This window comes from Aplidium turbinatum, chromosome 9 (assembly GCF_918807975.1).
Source record: "Aplidium turbinatum chromosome 9, kaAplTurb1.1, whole genome shotgun sequence".
In the NCBI taxonomy this organism is placed as follows: Eukaryota; Metazoa; Chordata; class Ascidiacea; order Aplousobranchia; family Polyclinidae; genus Aplidium; species Aplidium turbinatum.
In genome coordinates, this window is record NC_137480.1 from 23,608,616 (window position 1) to 23,634,532 (window position 25,917).

General features: G+C 38.2%; 2 protein-coding genes across 2 annotated transcripts in view; both read left to right on the plus strand.

The window, feature by feature from the left end:
- The window catches only part of LOC145777357 (uncharacterized), a 76,859-nt gene that overhangs the window by 34,174 nt on the left and 16,768 nt on the right, over window positions 1-25,917 (plus strand). The gene's annotated exons all lie outside the window — the stretch shown is intronic.
- Window positions 365-25,917, plus strand: part of LOC145777356 (uncharacterized) — a 58,879-nt gene continuing 33,326 nt past the window's right edge. Inside the window, exons 1-4 of the mRNA XM_082588716.1 lie at window positions 365-460; window positions 4,429-4,547; window positions 6,478-6,574; window positions 7,237-7,608. Coding sequence (XP_082444842.1) covers window positions 391-460; window positions 4,429-4,547; window positions 6,478-6,574; window positions 7,237-7,316 — 366 coding nt within the window. The 5' untranslated portion in view covers window positions 365-390 and the 3' untranslated portion in view covers window positions 7,317-7,608. The remainder of the gene's footprint in view (window positions 461-4,428; window positions 4,548-6,477; window positions 6,575-7,236; window positions 7,609-25,917) is intronic.

Here is a 25,917-nt window from a genome sequence, read left to right on the forward strand (position 1 = left end):
GTGCACTTTTGTTTTATTAATTCAGTTTCTTCTCTCTAGTGATAAGCAAAAAAAATAAATAACCGTCCTGTAACTCAACCAACTCAAAACTGATGAATTTTGCTCAACGTAGTCAAAAAATGAAACGTCTAACTTACAAAAAATGTGAGATCATCTGAAGGCAAGCGCGAGACTAATTTAGTTTCTCGCGCGGGCTTGCGGTGATCGAAGCCAAACGTCACAGCGCCACTTGATTTTGAAACTTCTTTATTAACCAAGTCAGGCGTTAACCAACTGAACTATCGGAGCGGAGTTCAAATAAAAATTGCCTTATTCAAAACATAAGTTGCAATAGGTTTTGTTGTTTGATTGAAGGAAGATAGTTGTAAGTTTGATTGGAAATATTTTACAATGAAACTCCGTCTAATAAGTACTTTCTTACTGGTTATGCAAATGTACAGCGGTACAGAAGCCTTAAATGGTAAGTGTTAATTGCATGACTGCTTAAATAAGAGCTGCCCAAAGTTTTTTGGCCACAAGCAACATTTGCCTATTTGCGAGTCTTGGCGGACAACATTAAATTTTTTACTCAATTTTTTAGTCAGTAACAATGCGTAAGCTGCATAGCCGAGTGGGAAGAACAACGGCTAGACGTTCGACAGGGCGCTGGTTCGACATCGATCCAGAGCATGGGTTTTTGGCAACACACTTAAACACATGTCATCGATTGCGGAGTGGCGTCCCTTCGCCTTTAGCACTTGTTTTCTCTCGTGATTATGAGCAGTAACCTGCTTTAGATAGAAGTGCCTATACAGCCCTTGTTAGGGCTATGACCTGCTGACTGCTGAACTACATAATAACAAAGCAGAGTATTATTTATTTTTTGATGAAATAAAACTATAATAAATCAACATTTTCTTACTTAGAACAACCAAAGTGATTATCTAATAAAATAGCGCAACATGTTCCAAAGTTTTAAAGTGAAATCTCTCAAGAGAAGCTTGATCGTTTTCATAGATTTGCTGGACTTTGAATTTTTGATATTTTACCGATTCTTGATGCTTTGATGGGATATTCACCATCAACAATTTTGCCAAGTCCATTTATACTTGATTCGACGTCTGCAACATTGAATAGTAATAGAAATAGTGGTTGTATTTACATAGCGCTGTATCCATCGCAGAATGCGTTGCTCCTCAGAGCTTTACGGCTGCATAGCCGAGTGGTGAGAGCCCTGGAACGGCAATCAAAAGTCGCCGGTTCGACACCACTCAAGAGCATGTGGCTGTGTCTCTGGCAGGACACTTGAAGGCATGCCTGAAGATGGATACGAAGATTGGCTTCCTTGCCTTCCCGTTCACTTAATCTAAATCAGGGGTGTCCAACCTTTTTGGCCAAAGGGCCACATGTAGTTTACGAATGATTGCGCGGGCCACTTGAGTATTTACTGCTAATTTGTAATCTTAAAAATGACTATCTGATAAATTCTAATTAAAACTCTCACACCCAAATTCTAATCTAAGGGTCGAATGCAGAAAGGTAGCTCAAAACTAGTTTTAAGCAAGCCGGGCTTAAATAGTGGCTTGAGCCTAGTTTTGCGCTGCAGAAACTATTCTTACTTTAAGCTTAGCTTAAAACTCGTTTCATTTCAGGTTTTGAGCCACCAATTTAAGTCGCCAAAAATGGCGACTTAACAGCGGCAGATCTTGACTTAAGCATTTTTGCAAACTGGATTTCAAAGGATTCCGGTGAAGTTGTGTGTTCGGTGGAAGTTCCTGGCCATGATGCGAAAATATTTGTAATGCGTAATTCTGCATCAACAATGCACTGGGTATTTATTGAGAAATAGTCTTTCCTGTTCCAGAAAATTTCAGCGTTTTCACCAATTGCATCTATCACACAAGGAAAATAGGCAATAGGCTACCATAAAACTTCTGTTTGGTATTTAGAATTTCTGCTGGCGATGATGGAAACTTTATGTATGTGTTTTTCTTTGCAACAATGTACGCTGAAACTTTTTTTACTGTACGCAGAGCCGTAGCCAGACTGCAGAGCAAGGGGGGCCCAAATTTTTTTAGGGGGGGGCGAAAAAATTTAAATGGGCAAAGTCATTATATCTGTAGCTGTTGCTCGAGAATGTTTGGATTTTGCCAGGGGGGCAAGGCCCCCCTGGCCCCCGGCTGGCTACGGGCCTGACTGTACGGCATACAGTCGTTTGGTGACATTGAATCAAGTCACCATCACTCAGTTTAAAATGTCCAGTTGCATAGAATCTTAAGGTAACAAGCAACTGTAGCATTGGTGAGAGGGATTGACTTCGCTCTGTGAAACTATCGGATAGTTGCTGGCACAGTTCTACTACAGCAGCTTTGCTAAATCTGTAGCGTGCATGAAGCTGGTCATCATCGTAATAATCAAATGGATTTTGTGCATCCCTAATCATCCTGCGTGATAAGTTAACCGTTGGTTCTTCATCTTCAATGAATCTTTCAAGCAAGTCTAATGTAGCCTATCCATAAAGTACCGTATGTTATTGCTAAAAAGTAAACCGTTTTTTGGTAAAAAATAAACAAACGTTTGTTATCCTCCTCTTGCTAGAAAACAAAATATTGGATGCATGATTAACCAATGCTTATCACTTCGGCAATTTTATGTTTTTGTTGTAAAAACTATTTCCGAAGTATAGGCTACCTGCAGAGGCTGTAGTACAGCATGCAGGTAAGCTATTTTATGGCTATACATTCAGTAAGATGAGGCTCTGCCTTTCTACAACCATTTTTTATCAACGAAGTTCTGTAGATATAAAAGAAAAAACTCTACAGTACTTGTACAAGTTGCTGTTTGTTCATACTTGCTAGTTGATTTTTTGGCTCTCATAAAGAATCATCTCTCTCTCGCCATTTTGTAGACTTCAATAATACTTTTAATTTTTATTAATAGCCTACCCCTCCCTATTTAGCCCCTTGACAAACCTCCAGATAGTTTTGGTTCACTGCTATTTTTTGGTTACAATGTTGTTAAAAAACAACTGCTACTTGTAGCCTACAAATTGTTGTCTACCACTACATGCTTGCTAGTTGCTGTCAACATGCTTTGTCAAAAATCACCATGGCAAGTCGCGTGACGTCACACTTTGCGCCAAATAGTGGCTTAAAACCAGTTTTATTATGAAGCGCAGCTCAAAGAGTGGCTTGGCCAAGCGACCTTGCAAATTAGTTTCTGCATCGCGCTCAAGTTTTAAACCGAGCTTGACTAAAACTCCGCTTGCCTGAGAAGAGCTTGGCGTTAAGCTAGGCTTATTTTGAGCTACCTTTCTGCATTCGACCCTTAGAAATGTGTTTGTACATTTTATGGGTTATATAAGAAGAGTGAAGTTGGTTTTAAAGTGGTTTAAGGTTTTTAGTTGAAAGCAAGCCAGCAGCAAAGCGTAAAAAATGTCAAATTGGCAATTGACCCTTCTGATGTTGCCGGAACAGTGGAGTTGCGCGACCCGTAATGTATTGTCCGGCTGTCCCAAGGTTCATCCACGAAAAACTTGCTCGCACAAGTAAGTGCTGCCGAATAATGATGCCACGAAAACTGCCAATCTATGAATCCTCTGATATTTTTGTTAAGAAACAATTATTTTTGTAAAATTCTACAATAGAAAGTTTTGAACTTTTCTCGGTAAAAGTAAGAAATATTGCTGATTGACTGACTCTTGAAGCACAAGTACTGTTGTGTGGAAAAGGGTGGACGTAACAATGTAGAAAATGTGATGCGTAACAATGTGCATTGTGATACAATAAAATTAACTTGAACAGTTGCGCACCCCATGCACTAGGGATTATAGAGTAGTAGAGAAAGAAAGCAAACAATAACTGCCAATTTATCGGAATGTAAGTTCGCCATAAATTACGTTGGCGACTGAGTTGATTATATAATATATGTCACTTCGACAAATATCACGCGGGCCACATGTGGCCCGCGGGCCACGGGTTGGACGCCCCTGATCTAAATCTTCAACCACCGGGTGTAAGCCTGGGTACGACAAACAAACAAGCGCTTTACAAAGTATAGACAGTGTCAATGCGGCCGTATAGAGGCGCAACTGAGTACATTATTCCCAGATCCATTGCTCAGTGCTAAGCAGGAATTAGCATTATTATCATTTTTAAAAAGTCTTTGATTTGACCCGACAAGGCATCGAACCCTTGCCCAACGATTCAGAGGCGGACGTACTAACCACTAAGCCACCGACCTGGTTTGAATAAAAAAAGATTGATTTTAGTCTAAGATAAGTTCTTATTTTGAGGATGAAAATTTGTGAGGAACAACTTTTGCTTTCGATTGCAAGCAATGCAACAATTTCATAAGGTAAGGCTGACTCCAACAAATGCAAACATAAGATCGGTTAAAAAAGTTCTATGAAAGGCAGCTAACAGTTAAAACTTTTCTATTTATTTTCAGCTGAGTTTTTGGGAGCGATTGGAAATATTTTTGCTTTTCATGGATTAATCGCGGAAAGTCCTACAACAACTACAACAACAGCTGCAACAACAACAACAACAGCTAGGTCATCAGCGCAGGTAACTATAAAAACAAAAGCAGCGCTATTTCATCACAATCAGGAATTCATAGAAGCTTTACTATGAATCCCTGTCTGATAATGCTGCATGTTGTTGTAAATCAAGATTGAATGATTCGATTGCTAATGACGTAAATATAGCAGAAAGCCCATTCTATGACATGGATTAATCGCATTCGGTACGTTAGTCCCAATCATTACAATATTTCGCGTAATGTTTCGGTGAGCTGTTAACTGACTCAAGGTGTAAAGCAGTGGTTCTCAACGGGGGCGGTACCGCCCCCCGGGGGGCGTTTTGATTTTGCAGGGGGGCGGTATGATTACCTCGGCTTAAGGGGGGCGTTCTGGTTTAACCCATCTACCGACCAGCGTAACGATTTCGTCACATCATTGTAAATGGATAATTTACTCTACATGCTCGCACTATAGCCAAACAATTTCTCTTACACCATCGTCGTATTTATTTGACCAATCGTTTTGTTTACAAACGCTATCTATTTAAAATTTAAATTCAGTAATTTTTCAGTATATCACAAAATCTGGTGAGTTCCATCATGACGCAACCACTACTACCAGTATACTGTTTAATCTTTCTTTATTACAAAACGGATAAGGCGTTGGTTTTCCAATTATGCAAACCTGCTTCGACTCCCGGCTTATGCTGGTTGTTGACAAAGGGAACGTTCAAATATTACGTAACGCCTTCGAAGGGAAGGGGGGGGAGGGTTTATGCAAAGCGTTACGTTAGCGTCACATCGGGGGGAGGGGGTTCAAGCAAAACGTTACGTAACGCTTTCGAGTACGGAATGGTAGTTTTTTGTGCTGAATTCCTAGTGAAAAAGCGTTACATGGGGGAGGGGGGGATTGAAAAAATCGTTACGTTGGCGTTACATGGGGGAGGGGGCGGGGTCAAAAATTCGGAAAAAAAGCGTTACGTAATATTTGAACGTTCCCAAACACTGCTCACCTCTACCCACAGCAGGGTGTAATAAATTGGGTGGGCGTAGTTGCTGAAGTAAAGGCGGCCTAGAGAAAGGAACTGGCCACTCTACTCTCGTTAGTGCCGAAGGCTTAATACAATGAGAACCTTATCTTCTCATCCTCCGATGCTTGAATCAAGTATGGGACCCACCTTTACCTTTTATTACAAAAATACACGGAAAATCAGCAGAGCTCTATTGGCATTTGCATTTCGCTCTACTACTGTAGAGCATCATTAGTGCCTTATTCAAATAGAATACTGTTCATGCTCACAAAAATATATTTGCTTTTTTAATTAATCGTTTTTGTTGGGGGCGGTTAAATTTCGCCAGTTTATAAAGGGGGCGTTGGGCCAAAAAAGGTTGAGAAACACTGGTGTAAAGTGTTGTCCGTCGTCAAGCCATAAGCTTTGCAGAGTTTTATTAAAATAAACACAAGGTAGGTTGTCATCATCCTTAAGGCTAAAATTCGAGACAGGATCTTTGGGCTAACTTGGCTAACCATTTACCAAGCCAACTTTGATTTAAATACTTTTGATCTTCAAAGAAGTGATATTAGATTTTTCTAACAACTGATTATTATTGTTGGAAGTGAAAATATCTGAGGCCTATTTTGGACCAAAATTCTATTTTCTAATTTCGATCTAAAATATAGTAGGCCATTGCTAACTTCGCGTAATCATCCTCATTATAATGACCGGCTCGTTGGCTTACTCACTAGTGGTTAATGTGTCGGTCTCTGACTTAGTAGGCATAGGCTCGATCGATACCCTATCGGTGTCAGCCTGGTTGGCACTTAACAATGGAATGGATTTACTCAGTTGCGCCTCCATACTGCTGCACTGACACTGTTTCTTTGCAAAGCGCTAAGTAACAACGCATATATGCCACGGATATGAACGCCATATAAAAACACACATTTTTAACTGGTACAATATAAATTTATTTCAGCTGAAGGAAATCTGTAGGTTGTTCTGTTTGAGAAGCACAAATGGAGACTTCACGATGTCGTCGGGTTGCGGAGATTTCATCGATGAAAGTTTGCAAAGTAAAACAAAAATATTGTTGGTGGTGGTGGTGAAATTAAGCGACAAAAGCTGCATAAGATAATTTTGATTTAGCTTATGATTCAACAAAACTGCTTTTGAGGTCACAGTTATAGCCTAAATAGTTGTGACTGTAACTTTCTGGTAAATGGCGACCACTGAGCTGGCATTCCAGTCAAAGATATTTTCATAACTTAATTGTGATGTTTTAAACGTTTACGCATTATAGGCTACCAACAGATGGAATAGGAAACAACAACGGTAATTATCTCCAGCGGTTCAAATTTTTAATTGTTTGTTCTTGTTTTTAAAATATGTTCAGGGGCGTAGTCAAGGGGAAAAGGGGGCAATTGCTTCTCTCCCCAAAATATTTTAACTAAAATTGTTTCGCTCTGTTACAGCATCACTACCATTAATTTAAGCAGAAAGTACTATTAGAATGCCAAATTTTAAGTTTTTTTTTAAGGGAGGCCCCTCAGATTCCTTTGTGAGTGCTCCGCCTTCACTGACTCGTTGCTTGCATGTGCATAAATACTTATTTGCCCCTTCCCGACATTTTAAGCTGCTTACGCTCCTGAATATGTTTTACTTGATATACTTGATATACTTGATACTTGATATACTTGATACTTGATATTTACATGTTGTGCGAACTGTTTTTCAGGAATCTGCAGAACCTGTCGTATTGAACGAAAGTGTCGCATTCATATACCACGACCGATTTCAGTATTTAATTTCGATTAATGCTAAATCTATAGAAATAAAAATAGCATCTTCTATAATCTATATTCTCTTAATAAGGCGGTTCCAATCTTTTACGGAGTGACTCATGCGTTTTAAACAATCCAACCAAAAAACTGCTACATTTCTGAGCAGATAGGACATTTTTGAAAGATTTGCCTGTATGTGTATGTAAGATGTGCAACATGTAAGTGTGAATTTTAATACTTAAATTGTATAACCTTTTCTAAAAACCAAACCATTCAAGCCTCTTTTTAAACGTTCCACGGACCCCTCTTGGGTCAGTAGACCCCAAGTTGAAACCCCTTTGACTGAATATACACAGTACATCTACTGCATTACATTTTATCTGGTATTGACATATTATAGCTGTTTTCAACATTGCAGTTGCAAGAAGTGTTTTCTGAAGAATTTTTAACATTTATACAATGGAAAAGGAGAATAGTTGAAATTAACCTGTTCAAGACTTTGTTCAATTTTTGTGTTGATAACTTTGTGTGACGCTATACCATTGGCTCCCTCACCGGGATGCGAGTGTGGCGCCACAGACCAGACAGTAGATCATGTCGTCCATGACTGCCCAATCCATCAACCACCACATGGAACGCTTGGACTGAAGACCCTGGATGACGAGACTGTAGAGTGGCTGATGACATCATGCCCAAACATATAGTCCCGAAGAACAGCTCATACGACGAAGAAGAATTGGCGTGGTTCTCGTACGTACTCTGTATTGTCACATGTCAACAACTAAAGCAAATGTTCAAACCTATCACACAAATAAACCACAAACGACGTTTGAATGTCGTAGTTAATCAATCATACTGCAAATTCATAAAAGTTTCATAGACCCCCTGAAAGCGCTCCAAGGGCCCCCGATTGAGAACCGCTGGCTTAAAGTTTCTGTTCTAGTAACTGACTGAAGAGTTGTATAAAATTTTAAAGAAATAAAATTTCAAACTTTGTTGTTTTTGTTTTTAACTGTCTATCTGGATGTAGGCTAAGGTTATAGCCTTGTCTGTCAACCTTGATTCTTCACACGATTTGGTAGCATCTGGACAAGCATTTTCCACTTTTTTTCAGTTCCTGGTTTCTATAGGAAAGTAAAATTATGGTCTCATGAGGTTGGTTTTTGTAGTACCTTTGATATTTTGCAAACCAACTTAACCAAAAGGTATCCATTGAGTTCAGGTCATAGGCGTAGCCAGGAGGGCGAAAGGGGCCATGCCCCTCCCAAAAATTTTCAAAGTTTGGATTCCGAAGTTGAACCTTTTGTTGAAAATATAATGTGATTTGTATAAATTTATATCGTTTTCCAAGACATCTAGCTATTAATACTCCCCCAGGACTTGTTTTAGACACACAGAAAGACACCAATAAATTTTGCAAATCGTAAATCGCGCAAAGTTTACGCGATTTACGCTTCTTTTAACTAATCTGTGGAAGCAATTTCAGAATCGCTTACTCTGTTGGGTTTTTGTGTAGTTGAATTTTTCGTGTTCTCTAATTTTAGCCGCAGTTTTTGCCCGTGCGTGTGTAACAGCTACCTTTAATTAGTTAATAGCTGTTTATCTGCTAATAACTTTCATACAAATATTACCCTGAAAGTGTTTCCAGAAAGCGCTATAATCCATTATTTGAGTGTAATTTTGCAACAATTTTCCGGGGGAGCATGCCCCTGGACCCCTCTAGAATACGCGTGCCTTCGGCACGCTCTAACCCCCCACCACCTTTTATGCTTCCCTTGCTTAACCCACCAGGATACGCCACTGCACAGTGCACATCAGGTGTCGATGTCTTAAATCAAACACTTTGTCGTTCTCTTCAATTCATCAAGTATTTGGCCCTTCCCAAATTTTTTTCTGGATACGCCACTGGTTCAGGCAGGAGGTTTCCTGGTCAATGAAAACGTATATCTTGATTTTATTTTAAGAAAAAAATTCATATGCTAGACGAATGACATGAAGCGACAGTTTGCTCAAATAAACCTTACTTTCCTTAAAAACATTTTGCACGTCATCTGATCAATTCTGTGTAGCAAGCTAAGTTCCTCATTTCCTCACTTACAGTAGGGGTAATGGTCCAACACCTTAAAAGCAAAAAAATCCATATTTTTATTTGTGTGGTTCACCGTTTGTTAAAGTGCAATAGATGCAACCTCTTTTCCTTAATATTGAAAAGTTTGGGTGTTCATCAGGACAATTCTTTTCCTTACATATTATTCCAGATTTGCTTTGCCATCTCTGCACGAAGAAATGCATTTGATCTAAAATAAAAACTTTTGGTTGTGTTTTTTGTCCAGTCCGAACGTTATTGCTTTATTTTTAATGAAAAGCTGTTTCTTCAAGGTTTTTAAACTGTTTTTTTTTAGACGTCTGGAAATCTACCACTCAAAGTAGCAGCACTTGCTTGCACCCAGTAATGAGAGTAAGCTAGAACGGTTCGGAAACATCGTTCCAGTAAAATTAAGTCTTGTTAGATCGAAAGCTACTCGTTTTTGAAACAAACTTTCTGTTTTTGACAAGAACAAGGTCGTCTTTTGATGACGCTAATCGTGTTCTTTCACACTTTGACAAGAAGAGCCCATTCCTGTTTGTTTTATAATTTTTCGAGATTTCTACTTTTGGCGCACTCTGACTTAGTTCGCAATATTTATGTGAGTATTTTGTATGTTCAGCAAGTAAACGGTTATAAAATGGCCACTTGTCCACAGTCACATCAAAGAATAAATTTTCTAGCAATAGTTGCAACGTTCATCTGATGAATGCGAAAGTAAAAGCATATACGTTGATTTATTGCTTCACTGACGTTTCGCGCACTATGACAATATGCGCATCCTCAGAGCGAATGACCTACAGAATATTGCTATAGTGCGCGAAACGTCAGAGAAGCAATGAAGCAATTGCAGTAATTCTCCATATTTTCACTGTACAGTACAATACGTATTTGACTAACTTCGCGTTTAAAAAAAATCGGTTAACTTTTTAAAGAAAACCCTGTTTGTAAACAAAGATTTTATGTTTTTTTTGTTTAACTTTTTTTTATTAATTGCAAAGAAAGTGAGGTCAACTTTTCAAAATCTGATAAATATAGTTCAGTTTAATGATGGTCATTTTTTTGTGCATACCCTTTCTTCTCTGTTTTCACACTAAATGAGGCTACTTATAGTTTTGTGCAAATTAAACTGCTTTTTTTCCACTCAACAAAATTTAACTTTTTTTGTATTTGCACATCTGGATACTTTAAAGTCACGTAACAAGCAACATTTGCTAGATGTTTTTGAAAGAAAACCATATAGTCTCATTTTGTTTTTGGTACCGGCCAAGACTACTTTCGTTAACACTAGAACGGCCGAGGTTTCGAAATCGACATTTTTAGAAATTTAGTTCACTATTTTGGGCCTTAATTGTTATCGTAACGTTTTCAAACTTTCAGTAGCTTCCCAATAAGCTATGCTTAAATTTCATAGTTCAGTATTATTTTTCTAAAAAATCTTTTTATGTTATCTACAATGTGCGGATATACCTCCAACGGCCGAGGTGTCGAAATCGACACCTCATACAAATTTAATAAAATTTGTAAAGTATAAAAGATTTTCTGTGTGAAAAAAAACTATTTCAATAGTTTTCTCAATTACTTATAGCGTTTCTCGTGGTATAATTGTCCAACGCTCGGCTTGATGTGTGTTATCGCTCGACTTGATTTTAGGTCATCCTACTGAGTTTAAAAATACCTTCCACAAATCTATCAGCGATTTGCAACAGATAAGTTTATTCATATTCGAGAGCCACTGGAAGGACTTGTTGCTAATTGCATCAACAATTACACTCCGGATTGGAGCCTACCAATCGATGAAAAGCTATTTCCAATGGAAAACAGATGTCCTTTTATCGTGTTCATGCCAAACAAACCAGACAAGTTTGGCATGAAATTGTGGGTATTAGCCGAGGTTCATTCAAAATACGTATGCAATACCGTACCGCACATATCGTACCTCGGAACTATTGAAAGAAAGTAACGAAATGGGAGGCTTCTCCCCAACGATGTAGTTATTAAGATCACCACCAATTTACACAGACAAAGCGGGTACAACGTCACAACTGTTAACTTCTTTACTAGGGTAAACCTTGCTGGTTTGCTACATAGGAAAGAAATATAACCATTGTTGGAACTGTTCGAGCTAACAGTAAAGGACTGACAAAGGAGATAACCAAGGGTGATTTTTTGGTGACAAGGGTGACAGAAAGATTTTTCAGTAAATTCTTCTACACTTCAACGAACAGCTGCATGCTTGTAAACTATCAGTGCAAAAGAAATGCACGTGTCCTTTCCACTATGCATGACAGCCCCAGTATTGATGCAACAGAGAAAAAGAAACCTCTGTGATCCATTTTATTAGTAGCAGTTGATGTGTTTGACCAAATGGCAAGAAAATACATTACACATGCAGCAAGCAAAAGATGGCCTCTTGCAATTTAGACAAATATGCTAGATGTTGCAGCTTTGAGCTCTTGGATTATATTTAGAAAACATTCCGGCAGCAACATCAGCCGACGTGATTTTATCCTCCAGATTGAGAGCTTGAGAACTGCTCATGTGCTGAAACGAAAGCCGACACTGCAGAGAGAAGAAGAGCAGGGACCACCATCTAGAAAACGCGGAAAATGTGCTGGATATTATTGCAAAAACAATACAGTTACCATTTGCGGCCACTGTCGAAAAGTGGGGAGTGTGATAATGGTGACTGGAAAGTTATAGAGTGCAAAGGCTGCACTGCGTAAAGTGTTTATTGGTTTGTTTGATTTTTTTTTCTCCTGAATAAGAAAACTTTGTGCTATTTTTATGATAATTATGTCTTCGCTCTGTTGAATTTTTAGATCATCGTACAGAGTCAAGATACAGATAGGCCTACAGTCAAGCTTCGAACTGATCAAAACTTGATAGCATACGTCATAATTTTCGTCTAAAACCAACAAATGAACACCGCAAATAGGTGACAAAACTAACAAGTACTTCAGATAGTTTTATCACTGTAAAATAAAACGAACTCTTACTGTTAATTTTGCGAAAAAATAAAGTTTTTGTGAAAAGCGTCGATTTCGACACCAGCGGCCATTGGAGGTAGGCTATACTTTTTTTCGGCCGTTCTAGTGTTAAGCAATGCAAAAAATTAATCCTCTCAAAAATGAAACAACTAAAATAATCAGACTGTTGCTATAGGTAGTTGTTGCAACAAAGTATACAACCCTTGGCTTCCAGCAGCATATTATACTTGATAACCTATTGTGTGGGTTCATGGCTTTCAGGTAGCCAGCACGGTAAAATATACCAAGGTAGTTTGAGTGATATTTACTTAAACAATTACCTTGTACTTTATTTTTTTGTTTTTATTCTTATTTTATTGCTATTGCTTACCAAAACACTTTGCGTCGGAATTAAATGATTGTATTTCGAAGAGCTCAACTAAATGTACCTACAAGGATGAAATGAAATCTACACACTCTGTATGCAAACGAGGAAGGAAAAGCGGACTGGCTTGCACAATGGAACTAGCAACTGCAGTCGCACGTAAATCGTAACAAAGTGAAATGTGATGTTGAATGTCTGACCACGATCAGGAAATCAAGACGATTAGGAAGTCTTTGTGAAGCCGTTCAATGATGGAAGACATTTCTTGAGGTTCAATGAAAAGATACCTCACAGGACATCAAGTTTATAAAAAACTTTAATAATCTTTTTAGAAAATAATGTTACTTGCAGTTTTGTCAGAGAACGCTTTACACTCATAAAGTGAAAGACTAAGAGCACTGAACTAATAGAATGAGGTTTGGAAAGTTGAATAAACATATTTTTTTTAACCTAGATTAGTTTTTATCAAACTGCACAAGCCAGCAGCTGACTGGATGGCGAAGGTCTTTCGCTACTCCTGAGCATACTTTAGCGATTCTCTATGTTAGTGAATTGTATTTTATTGTGATAAAAGCATATTGCGTAACATTATAGAATCTGAGTGACAAATAAAGTTATTCCTTTCCCTCACGCTCTCTCTCGCTCCTCCCTCACAATCGATAAAACATATTTTTACGCCACGTGTTCCCAGGTTGAACTCTGGTTTGCCGTACTACATGAAGGCACTACGTCTATGTTACGTTTCATAAAGTTTATTCAAGGTCCATCATTGTAACCAGTATAAGATATTCTTGCGCTGTCAATATGAAGATAGTAATGATAATGTTGATTGTGACGTACAGCTACGTCAGCTACTATGACACGGTTGATGCTATGATTGTCCCAGGTGAGAAAATCAATGTTGTATTTTTTCATAATAATAACGAAGTGGTATGGAGTCCAAATGGTTGGGACGTCTGGTTAATTTTATCAAAAAATAAAGAGCCGAAAATGTAGATACTATACAGTACTCATGTTCAGCAAACGTTTCGAAAACTATATTGTCGTCATCTTCAGTGCTATAAATGTGTGCATCTTGTGGCATTGAAGATGAAGACAGTATAGTTTTCGAAACATTTGCTGAACATGAGGTTAAAATGATAACAAAACATATTTTTTATGATTAAAATCTGAAACTGTTACAGTTCAACTTTTTCTTAAATGAGACAATTTTTAACGTTTTTTTAACAGATTCTCTGAGCAACAGTATGAACGAAAAACTTGTTGTCAGTAGATCAAAAAGGTCTCGAGTAAGTTGGAAAAGTTTAACTACTGTATATGTGTGTTGTGTTGTTTGGTTTTGAATCTTTATCCTCGGACTGACAAAACCTTTATAGGTTATTCCTGGTAGTTTCGCATACTTGCAGAGGCTCTTGACACAGGGCCGGTTACCGAAATTGGCAGAGTGAAGTTTTCCGATTGTTCGTGTTGTTGCTAGGGAATTATTCCATTCACTAGGTGCCGCTGAATGGAGAGCAGTCCTTTAAATGCGTTGCTCAAGCGCACACCCCGAGAGTCAAACTTGCGCCGCGTGATCTTGAGCCGGGCGCGTAACCAGCACTGAGCTAACGGGGCGTGTGTATACAGTAGTTTGACTTGATTTGAACAAATGCCTGCACGTAGCATCCAGACTGCAAAATCCGTCTTTTTTACACTGAGTAAAAATGATGATTTCAACTGTCTGGGATTGCGCAAATGCGAAAAGACCTGTCGAGACCGAGGCTACACCAAGACCGAGGCTACACCAGGACAACACAGCAACAGTGGGCGAAGGAAAATGGAGCGAACACTTTTGACAACACAGACAACCAGTGGCGTATATTCAGGGTGTTCAAGGTGTGCACTGCACACCCCAAGAAATCCAGAAAAAAAGAAAATTTCCATCGGTTGTCGATGTTCTTTACTTTCATGATATTCTAACATCTTGCTGCATGCTGATTGCTTTCTTTTCAATTGCAAAACTCGTCCCCTTCTAATTTTAATACTCCAACGTTTGAGGTCATTGCCTTTAATTTTTTTCGGTCATTGCCTTTAAGCTGGGTGTGCACTGACAGCTTGGCGAGTGCTATTTAAAATAAACAATTAAGAAAAATGACGTCACAAGGCAGCGAAAACAGCAATGGTTTTAGGTCAGCCAGGCTGTGCACTAGGGTGGCTCATTTTCCTTGATGTTCTTTAAAATTTTTGTCAGTTTGGAAAAATGTTCCATTTTGCTCACTGATATTTGTAAACCAAAAATTTTTGTTGGGTTTTGACCTTTGACCCTGGTTCACCCAAGGAGAAATTCTGAATTTTTCTGAAAAATTAGTAAATTTCGAAGTGGTTTAGAAGTATCTCAAAAGAGGATTTCTCAAAATTTGACCACGTGATTTTGACGTCACTTCCTCTGTTAACTTCCACGTGGAACATCTTCACCCTACTCCAAGTCTGAGAGTCACTAATAGCGCATGCTTTTAGTGTCATTTTAGTTGATTTTACAGCCTTTTTGCAGTCAGTGAATCTATAACGTCGTAGACCAACAAAAAAATTTGGCATAAAAGATGAGAGTCATTTTAGAGTATTTCAGGGCCCCTGATTCCGAAAATGCACTTAGTTTTTTCGAATTGCGTCTAGTTTTCGAGATATTCGACAATGAAAATATTTTTGAAATCGTTTCTCAAAAGCATTCAATTAGCAAATTACTTATTTTCAGCCCTGTTTACCATTATGATGTCATAATTGCACTTGTCTAGTTCAATTGGTTCATATTGCACGAAAGTTCAAAACGCAAGCAAAGGTTGAAATGAACTGTGTTTAACGTAAGGGAGACATAATACTCAATGAAAACAGTTGTGACTCAGTAGGCCTACATCACAAGAAAAATATTCCGAAAGTCATGTGTTTATGAATGCAGCTTTATATTGAAAAGGTAGGCCTACTGAAATGGATACTTGTAGGCTACAAATGAAGTTTTATTCCAAGCCTTTGCTAAGGCCAAGTCTTTGCTGCAAGAAGTTTTTTTCTGGTCTATAGGCTAAATAAATGGCATATAGGCTAATAAAATATGCCATTGACAAGTAGGATGCTGTACAAACAACCCAGATATGTTTTGCTGCATGAAGCAACGCAGAGGACCAACACATTTTGCGATAGATACAGCGCTATATAAAAACAAGCATTATTATTATTACTTTGACATGAAGCTGGGTGATCAAGATAAGTCCTGGGTTCCTCCTAAAGTATGCAAACATTGCACTCAAACCCGTTTCTGGGCTCAAGGCTAAGAAGTTCAGAGTGCCATGACATGAAGAGAGCCGTGGAATCACCATGAAAATTGATACTTCTGCACGGTGAGGATGTTCGAAGGAAGTTGGAACATCATGTTTACATGGAGTGTGCAAGGCAGTCATTGCATGGACGTTGCTATTTCTGTTTTTTGTTTGCCCTCTCTATAGTTTCAAGTGGTGATTTGCTTGAAACAATAGGAAAACGGGCATGACTGAGAGTAACCTCAATACCTTCAGTAATGTTTTGTAGCAAGGTCAAGTTTTTTTCTCAAAACCATTTCTACCACCTACTGTGGTAGTTAAAGATTTAGTTATCAAAAGTGGTAGCTGCAATCTTGGCTCCTCATCTCGATCAACATGGCATTCTTGACTCCAAGGCCAAGATTACGTTCTTCCGCAGCAAGGATAAATGCAGCTACTTTACTGAAGAACATAACTTTGTATTCTGTAATTATATAAATGGCCTTCGTACCTTGATGGGTGTTGCTCAGGAGGCCAATCATAATAAAGAGTTGCGTTTGTTCATCGATAGCTTTGTTTTGTTCATTTGTCTAGTTTGTTAAGCAAAACAATTAAACAATGTATGCATTTTGTTTGTACTTAGTAGCTTACTTATTAAGTCTGAGACTGTTGAAATGAACAAATATATTAATGCAAAACGCAAGTTATATATTCTACATCTTGTATCCTCAGGCTTACTTCGCATCATATTTTGATTGTTACTAGGCCAGTAAACGTTAAATAGCTGTTTGTTTGGGTTGTAATCAACGTGATTGGTTCCAAATAGCGTTTATACAACTCAGAAATGTGCCTGGGATTACTTCCAGTTTTGTCTATGTAGTAAACGACACGACCTTAAATCTATAGGGGCTCAAAATTGCGAAAAAAATGTTTTTGCTGTAACTCAAAAACTAAAGCCAATTCGAGAAAACTTAGTGCATTTTTAGAATTAGGGGCCTCGAAATACCTTAAAATGACTCTCACATGTCTTTATATAAAAAAAAGTTTTGTTGGCCTGTGAAAATCGATAAACATCGTCAAATGATTCAAGAAACTGAAAGCAGTAGATATTTACTACGTGAAGAGTGCACAAAGAAAATCATGTCTGAAATGTGGTAGAATTCGACATTTTGAGAGTAATACATGTGTCAGTGTTCATGGAATTGATAATTAAACTACTTTGCTTGCTACAAGTTTGTGTTACTGCCTCTTATTGTGTCCATTAAGATGCTAGAGTGCATTAGAAGATAGCGAGTGAGCAGTTTCAGGGATAAGCGAAAATTCGATATTTTGAGAAAAATTCAAACCAGGTGAACCAGGGTCAAACGTTAATATTTTTTTGTAAAATTTGGTGTAGGAGATACCTTTACCAAAAGGAACAATATTCCAAACTGACGAAAAATTTAAAAGAAAAAAATTTTTTTTTGGAGATTTTGCGCCAGCCTACTGTGCACTCGCTGATCTGCACACCTTGGCGCGTCATTGGGGGAATCCCAGGCAATAGCAAGTTTTAGCTTGTTGGATTAGAGTTTGAGGTGATCAGCGCTGGAAACAACTTTTGCTAGAACTGAAGCAAAAGCAAGCTTTCTACGACGATGTAATTCAAAAATTTATTGCACAAACAAGAAGAATCGAATTATGCTATAGATGAATTTTCCTTCTGTAGTCGAGGTGTTAAACATTTTCGTTTTTACTTTATCGAGTTGCTTTGCTATTGTTTTTTGTTTTAACTTTCACCTGTTTGTTTTTAATTCGCTTGTACATTTCTCAAGGTGTTGCGACCGTGCCTAATCCTTGCATGAAGTAAATCATTTCCATCTCGAGCACGCTTTAACTTTCGCGTTTTTTTCAGACTCCTGCTGTGTTATGGCAAGTAATATTGTTCGTTTTGATGGTCGGAAATAAAAAGTGAACTGAAGTATGTGACTTTAGAAATGCAACTAAATGTTTGATATTATTAAGTCTTTCCTTCAATGCGCTGTCAAATAAATATCTATTTTGTATTCTTCTCCATTCCGACAACATTATTTTTGTCAGTTCTGTTCATGTTCAGAATTTGTGCTGAAAATGCTCTCTGAACGCACCAAATTCAATGTTAATTTTAAAAATTTTCTAGGGGAGGCCCCCCAGACCCCCCGCTGTTGCTTTGCCGTCACTGAACACCCTGTCAAAGTGGTCACGGTACGCCACTGCAGACAACAACCGCTATCTCTCAGCTACACACAAAAACATTATGGTGCCAACTTAGTTTAGTTAAAACTTAAAATAATGGAATTAGATATGAACAGCACAACCAGAAAAACCATTGGGTAATCCCCAGTGACGTAGCTACAAAGACAAATTTAGTGGGGCAAAAGCAATTGTAGGGGGAGGCATACGTTTTTATATTAAATATTGAGTTTGCTTAAAAATAGAGGTATGGAAGGCAGCGAACTTTGTATGAAACATTATTCAATATTCAATTTTGGTAAAGAGGTTCGGCTTTGCTAATAAAATCATGCAATCCTCGCCTCAATACGCAGTTGTTTGCCCCACGTGCTTCTTGTTTACTCAACGTCTTTTCTTAATTCATCATATGATGCATGCTGGCCTCGCGGAATTAACCGCCATGTGATGTGCCTTTCTCCTCTGCTTTGCCATTTCATTCTTAGGCATTTCGTTTTCAATTCATTGTGCAGATTAGTTATTTATTTCAATGAAGATGTAAAATCAGTTATTTTTTCGTTACTTGAAAAGAGCAAACATGTGTATGGCCGAAAACGTTCGTAGTTTATAGTTTATGTTCAGTTTAATATATAATGGTAAATGCCGTATGGTTGCTTGGTTTTATCTGTTTATTATTCAATATGTAATACAATATCCATAGCATTAAAACCCCATTTAGGGAAAGAAACAAAAAAATTGGTGGCGCAATTGCTCCCCTAACGCCCCCGCTACATCCTTGGTAATCATAGCTGGCTACAAAGTTTCTTATATGTGAAGACGGTGAAGTTTGAGTAATTTGTAAAGTAATGAGTAATTTTTGAAACAATTATCATTTGAATTCTGTACAACGTAGATTCAATAAAAAAAGTGAGTCCCAATACATGTCCAAGCATCGGAGGATGAGAAGATAAGGTTCTCATAGTACCAAGCTTTCGGCACTAACTAGAGTAGGGTTGCCAGTTCCTTTCTCTCGGCCGCCTTCCCTTCAGTAACTACGCCCACCCAATTTATTACTCCCTGGGTAGAGGTGAGCGGTGTTTTTCAACAACCAGCTTAAGCCGGGAGTCGAACCAGGATTGCATGATTGGAAAGCGAGCGCCTTATCCGCTGCGCCATCCCACAGCTAGATAAATAAATAGATGTAATTGATTAAATAAATAATGTAATTGTGGCATCTCAACATTTCTTGTTTTAGCCGAAAGAATTTTGTGACGATTTCTGCAGAACAGATAGAAGAGGAAGACGCGTTCATCCGGGACATTGTGGTGAAGTTTATGGCCGATTTTCAAAAAGTAAGTTAGCGTTTTTACATTTTTTTGTCATCACGTGGTAAAGTTTAAAGCTTGTGTCTGGAGTCAAGACCAGGGGTCACCAAAATTTTTTCTCTGAGGGCCGGACTGCTGCGAGATTAACAGTTGCGGGCCGGATGCAAATTGCGAAAAGATTTAGGCTACAACTATTTAGAATCTTCATTGACTTGAATTGAGCACAATAAATAACAAAGTCAGGAATGGAGTAGCGATTAAAGTTGTGATGAAAATCGAAAGGTTGCTGGAAAAGTTATCCCCTGCTGTGATACACTACAGGGCATCATGCTCTTGAAAAAACCTTACACTGATGAAACATTGGTGTTTTGAACAACAAAGTTTGTGATGTCATCAGAAGAAACAATATGGAAAAATCATTAGCAGGTTGCGTGTAGCTCAACAGCAACATCAGTCCTTTACAAAAACTTTGGTAACTATTTCCCTTAACGGTTGTAGTGCAGCTGTTATTTCCGCAGCACGTGACGGGCCGGATGAAATCAGTTCGCGGGCCGGTTCCGGCCCGCGGGCCGTAGTTTGGTGACCCCTGGTCTAGACAAATTGTTAAGTTTTTATCATACTTAGCTTTAAGTAATAATGAAACTTGGGTGGCCAGTCCCGTTCTTTTGGCCACCTTTACTTCAGCTACTACCTCCACTGAACTTATTATACCCTCGATAGTGGTAAGCGATGTGTTTAATACCTAGGCTATGTAGGAAATCTGTCACGATTTTTTTCTATCTCTTACCAGGAAAAAAACTTGGAAAGGTTCAATGACGTAGTTTAATGGGTTAAACCGAAAAGCAGTCAATTAAATTCACGGATAGTTCCACTAGTGAAATGATATATATGAAAACGCTTGAAGGACTCCAACGAATGGTTCACCACTTCCAGCAATTAATCAAAGTAACAGTAAACAGCAATAGATTCCAACGCTTGCGACTTTTGATCGAGTTTAACGTGATCCACTCACAGCTTCTCATACGATTCTAATTTCAATCAGAAATTATACTGTATTAGCATCAACTTTGCTTTACTCGTATTCAATACTTCAACTCTCGATCACCAATAATCCTTGCGTCTATTAACAGCTGCTACTACTACAACAATAATCTCTCATCACCAACTCATAATAATAACCAACTCATCATAATTTCATCATAATAAACATTACGCAAATTACACCACTATTTATAGAAGGTTTCTCGGTATAGCAACTTCGAGAAGGTTACGCAATGTTACATCACTCATTGTTCTGTCAAGTTGCATTAAATGTAAACAAGCAGAAGCTCAAAGAAGTTCAAAGAATGTCACGTAGGGTAGAGGATTCTTACATAATACATATTTCGCAATCGGACATCTACTAGTAAACATCCTTATGACATCATGACAAACGATATTTAGTGATTGAGAAAACAACAGAATCTTCGACGTCGCATCTTACAGAATGGTCCAGAACTACGTTACATAACCAAGATTCGCAATCAGAGGTTACTTCAGGTCATAACCGATAATAACACATCGCACCAGAATTTTACAATCAAAACAATACGCTCGTTGAAGACACAAAGCAGTCCATCGCGAGGCATTGCACATTGATAATGACATACGCCCCCCCCTTAGAATATTGTTGCAAACAATATAACAACACAATCAACACAATACACATTACAAAACAACTAGTTACTCGATAAATCAATTCTCATAAGTTATCTTCAACGACTCATTAGTCCATCGTTGCATAAACTACCAAGGACGGCGTTTTTCAAAACAATAATTACGTTTTCTGCGAAAGTTTCCAACGTCCTCAACAACTTCAGTGCATCGGCGAGCGAGATGACCCATCTTCTTACATCGGAAACACTTCCTCTCCGGACAGTCCTTGGCCAGATGACCTTCTCTGTGACTGTTGTAGCAAGCCTTTTCATCACAAGGGCAGCTCCTGGCTATGTGTCCAATCTCCCCACATCGGTAGCAATGGTTGTCACGGCAACGTCTGTTTTCTGAATGTCCGCCGTCAGCAACGCATTCCCTGGCGAGGTGTCCGCGTCTACCGCATCTATAGCAAACTCCAAATGGTCGTCGCCTGCCCCCTCTCCTCGGTTCTTCGCGCTCGTAGCATCCGCGATCGTGAGATCGTTGCTGATTATCTGCAGAACAATCTCGAGCAAAGTGACCATTCTTGCCACAAGAATAACAAGTAACTTCAGAATCTCTCTCAGTAACATTTCCGATTATAAGATCAACTAAAGGGTTTTGTAAACATAACGCTTTCACAGTCCCACTACAATAGGCTACGGAGTTTCGATATATATCCTCGCTAACGGTCCTTGGATTGAAGTGTTATTTATCGACATCACAATGCCAGTTTTTCTCGTTAATTGACTTTCTTTAACCAAATCTCTCCTCACCATTATACCCGTAGAACCAGAATCACGTAAAACTTTTACCTTTTTGTTTCCAACTGTTCCATTCACTACTGGCAGGTAATCTTCAGGTATTATTTCTTCGTAAGCATCTTCTTTAGTCTTCTTTCCCGTTTTCTTCAACTGACTATCTTCATCCGGTCTCTCATCCTCAAGCGTGGGTTCATGAATCATTAACACACAACCGCCTCGATAAACCTCTGTCTTTTCCCATTCTTTCCAGACTGATTGGAAAGAGAAAACGATTTGTCCTCGCATTCCTTCGCTTCGTGTCCTTGCTTACTGCAACGATTGCACCACTTCCTTGATTCCTGATGATTTCTGTTAGTCTTCCTCCGGCAGTTAACAGATTTATGACTTAAGCCATTACAATTAAAACAACGTACTTCTCTTGGAACAGCACCTCCTTCAAAATTATCTGTTTGCTCCTCGTCATTATCGAACGACAACGTCTCTTCGGTCGACAACTTCTCATCATGAGCAACTAAATACTGTTCCGCCACACTGGCTATGTCTTCTAAAGTCTTTGGACTTCTCTCCATTAAATAAACATACAGATCTTTTGAACATGAATCTGTGAATTGTTCCTTAACTATAAGGTTTGCCAATCCGTCCAATGATTGATCGGCCCCCGAAAGTTCAAACCATTTTAACAAAAGGTTTCCTAAACGTTCAATAAATCGACCTGGGCTTTCGTGTCGTTCAGGCTTTGCCTCACGGAATCTTTGACGGTAGCCATGCTCGGTAAAATTGTATCGCTTTAACAGAGCTAACTTCAATCTGTCGTAGTCCATAGCCTCTTCTTGTGAAAGTCTTGAATATACGTCAAGAGCTTGTCCCGATAATAACATGCTTAGCTGGGTAGCCCACATCGACTTCTCGGACGTCGACTTCTCGACTTCGTCAGCTTCAAATTGTGCTCGCTTCTTCTCAGCTTCAAGTTGTGCTCGCTTCTCCTCAGCTTCACGCTGTGCTCGATTTTCTTCAGCTTCAAGTTTTGCTTTCCTTATTTCACGAGCAGCTCTTCTTTCTTCTCTTTCGTCAGCTTCTTGCTGAACTTTTTGGTCCATTATCTTGTGATACTCTTCTATCACAAACTGAGACTTCTCATTGCCACTCAGCCCCATTCGTTCAGCCATGCTCCCTAAGTCTTCAATCATCTCATTTTTGACAGTATCCCCCATTTTGATAACTTGTTGTTGATTTATTATTCTTTCGGTATTCTTCGGTAATCTTCGGTTATCCCGGACGAGCCCCCAGAATGTCACGATTTCTTTCTATCTCTTACCAGGAAAAATACTTGGAAAGATTCAATGACGTAGTTTAATGGGTTATAACCGAAAAGCAGTCAATTAAATTCACGGATAGTTCCACTAGTGAAATGATATATATGAAAACGCTTGAAGGACTCCAACGAATGGTTCACCACTTCCAGCAATTAATCAAACTAACAGTAAACAGCAATAGATTCCAACGCTTGCGACTTTTGATCGAGTTTAACGTGATCCACTCACAGCTTCTCATACGATTCTAATTTCAATCAGAAATTATACTGTATTAGCATCAACTTTGCTTTACTCGTATTCAATACTTCAACTCTCGATCAACAATAATCCTTGCGTCTATTAATAGCTGCTACTACTACAACAATAATCTCTCATCACCAACTCATAATAATAACCAACTCATCATAATTTCATCATAATAAACATTACGCAAATTACACCACTATTTATAGAAGGTTTCTCGGTATAGCAACTTCGAGAAGGTTACGCAATGTTACATCACTCATTGTTCTGTCAAGTTGCATTAAATGTAAACAAGCAGAAGCTCAAAGAAGTTCAAAGAATGTCACGTAGGGTAGAGGATTCTTACATAATAAATATTTCGCAATCGGACATCTACTAGTAAACATCCTTATGACATCATGACAAACGATATTTAGTGATTGAGAAAACAACAGAATCTTCGACGTCGCATCTTACAGAATGGTCCAGAACTACGTTACATAACCACGATTCGCAATCAGAGGTTACTTCAGGTCATAACCGATAATAACACATCGCACCAGAATTTTACAATCAAAACAATATGCTCGTTGAAGACACAAAGCAGTCCATCGCGAGGCATTGCACATTAATTGTGACAGAATCGAACTAGGATCACATGATTGAATCACACCTTGCCTGGTCAATGGCAGTGATGGGCATTATCGGCGATAATTCATCGGCGATAATTATCGGCGATAAATTTTTATCGCTTATCGTTATCGCCAAAGGCAATATTTGATTATCGCCGATAATTAATCGCCGAAAAAAATTTATTTTGGATCAACACACAAGTGGAAAGATCATGAAAAGTAATATTTTTACTAGCCACCTAGTTAATGAAACTAAAATTAAAACCAGTTCTTCTTCAATGCCTGAAGTGTGTGTGCACAGGTCGTTATCAGGAGAGGGGGCACGCCCCCCTGCAGCGACGGCCTTGACAACACAATAATTATTAGAGTTGCAAATTGCAATGCAATGAAATGCATGCAACAAGTTTCTTGTTGGTTTGCTGCAATGGGCAATCGCGAGTGAATTTTACAATTAAAATGTAAGCGCACAGGCGGCACAACTTCCTTTGAAGCGAAGCGAAAGAAATTGGTAAGTGGTTTGTGAAAGTGTCGCAATACAAGGCCGCTTTTACATCGGAAACATGGTCTTTCACGCCACCTCACGATCAACTATTTTATTCTTGTGTTTTATTTTTTCGTTGGAAGTGTTAGTTTTTAGTAATTGTGGTAAAAAAATAAAATCTCTCTCGTCAAAACATGAAACTTACTGTTTTAAGCGTATTAAATCTTTAGATGATTAGATTAACTAAAATTGCAAGAACTTGCCTTGAGAAGTGCGGTTACGTCACAAACTCAGATTAAAAGACAAAATTCACACACAATAACAACACAAGATCGGTTATAGACTGTAAGATCGATTTTTTTCTAACTTGGCGATATAACTTTAATTAAAAAATAATAACCGAATGCATAAGTGCCATTCAACTTAAAAAGTTAACCCATTTGTGCCGAAAGTGAAAGTACTTAAAAAAATTTTCGGAAAATTTAAATATTGCATAATTATGACCTAAAAAACATATCACAATTATTTTTTTCCTAATTGTGTTTGTACTTTTTGAGAAAAAAGCCGTCCTATATATAAGACGCTAGGCAAATCCGTTATCAAATTTCACAAGTTTCTTGTGCGTAATGCTTAAGCGTTATTACATTTTACTTATCGCTCAAAGTGATAAATGGGAAATGTCTTGTTCATGTCTTGTCATCGAGCATTTTATTGAAATGAAAGTTCAAAAAATATGAAGATGAAAATTAGCAAAGTAACACAACATCACTGAAACAACTCATTGCGGAATATGATATTGCTTGAAGCATTTAACATGCAGACCGACATCACATTTTTTTGCATCTTGTAGTAGTTTTTGCATGACAATAGGCGGATCGAGTTGCGTGGTAAAATTATGCTAAATACATTATAACCTTTCTCATTTACTGTAGCCTACCTATGCGACATAGCCTACCTCAATCAAATATTTTTATTCCCACTAATACAGTGCCTACATTGTAATTCTTATCTCAACAACTCAGCGTTCTGCCATTGCTTTAATGATGGTGTTCACAAAGAAAACAAAAAAAAAATTATCTGAAATTATCAGTAAATTACGATAATTATGTTATTGTTCTTAAACAAACACGACTAATTTGACAAGCTTGATGGATTTCACAGTATGCACATTTTTACTACCAATAACGCTTATGATTACTAATAAATTTTCAAGCATTTTGCGTTTTTGGGAATTTTTTCAATTATTGCTGACTTTGCTGTAAACAGCCCTTTAAGCAGAAAACAAAATACAAAGTTTGGAATTTTTTATGGTATTTTCATTTGATTTAATTATT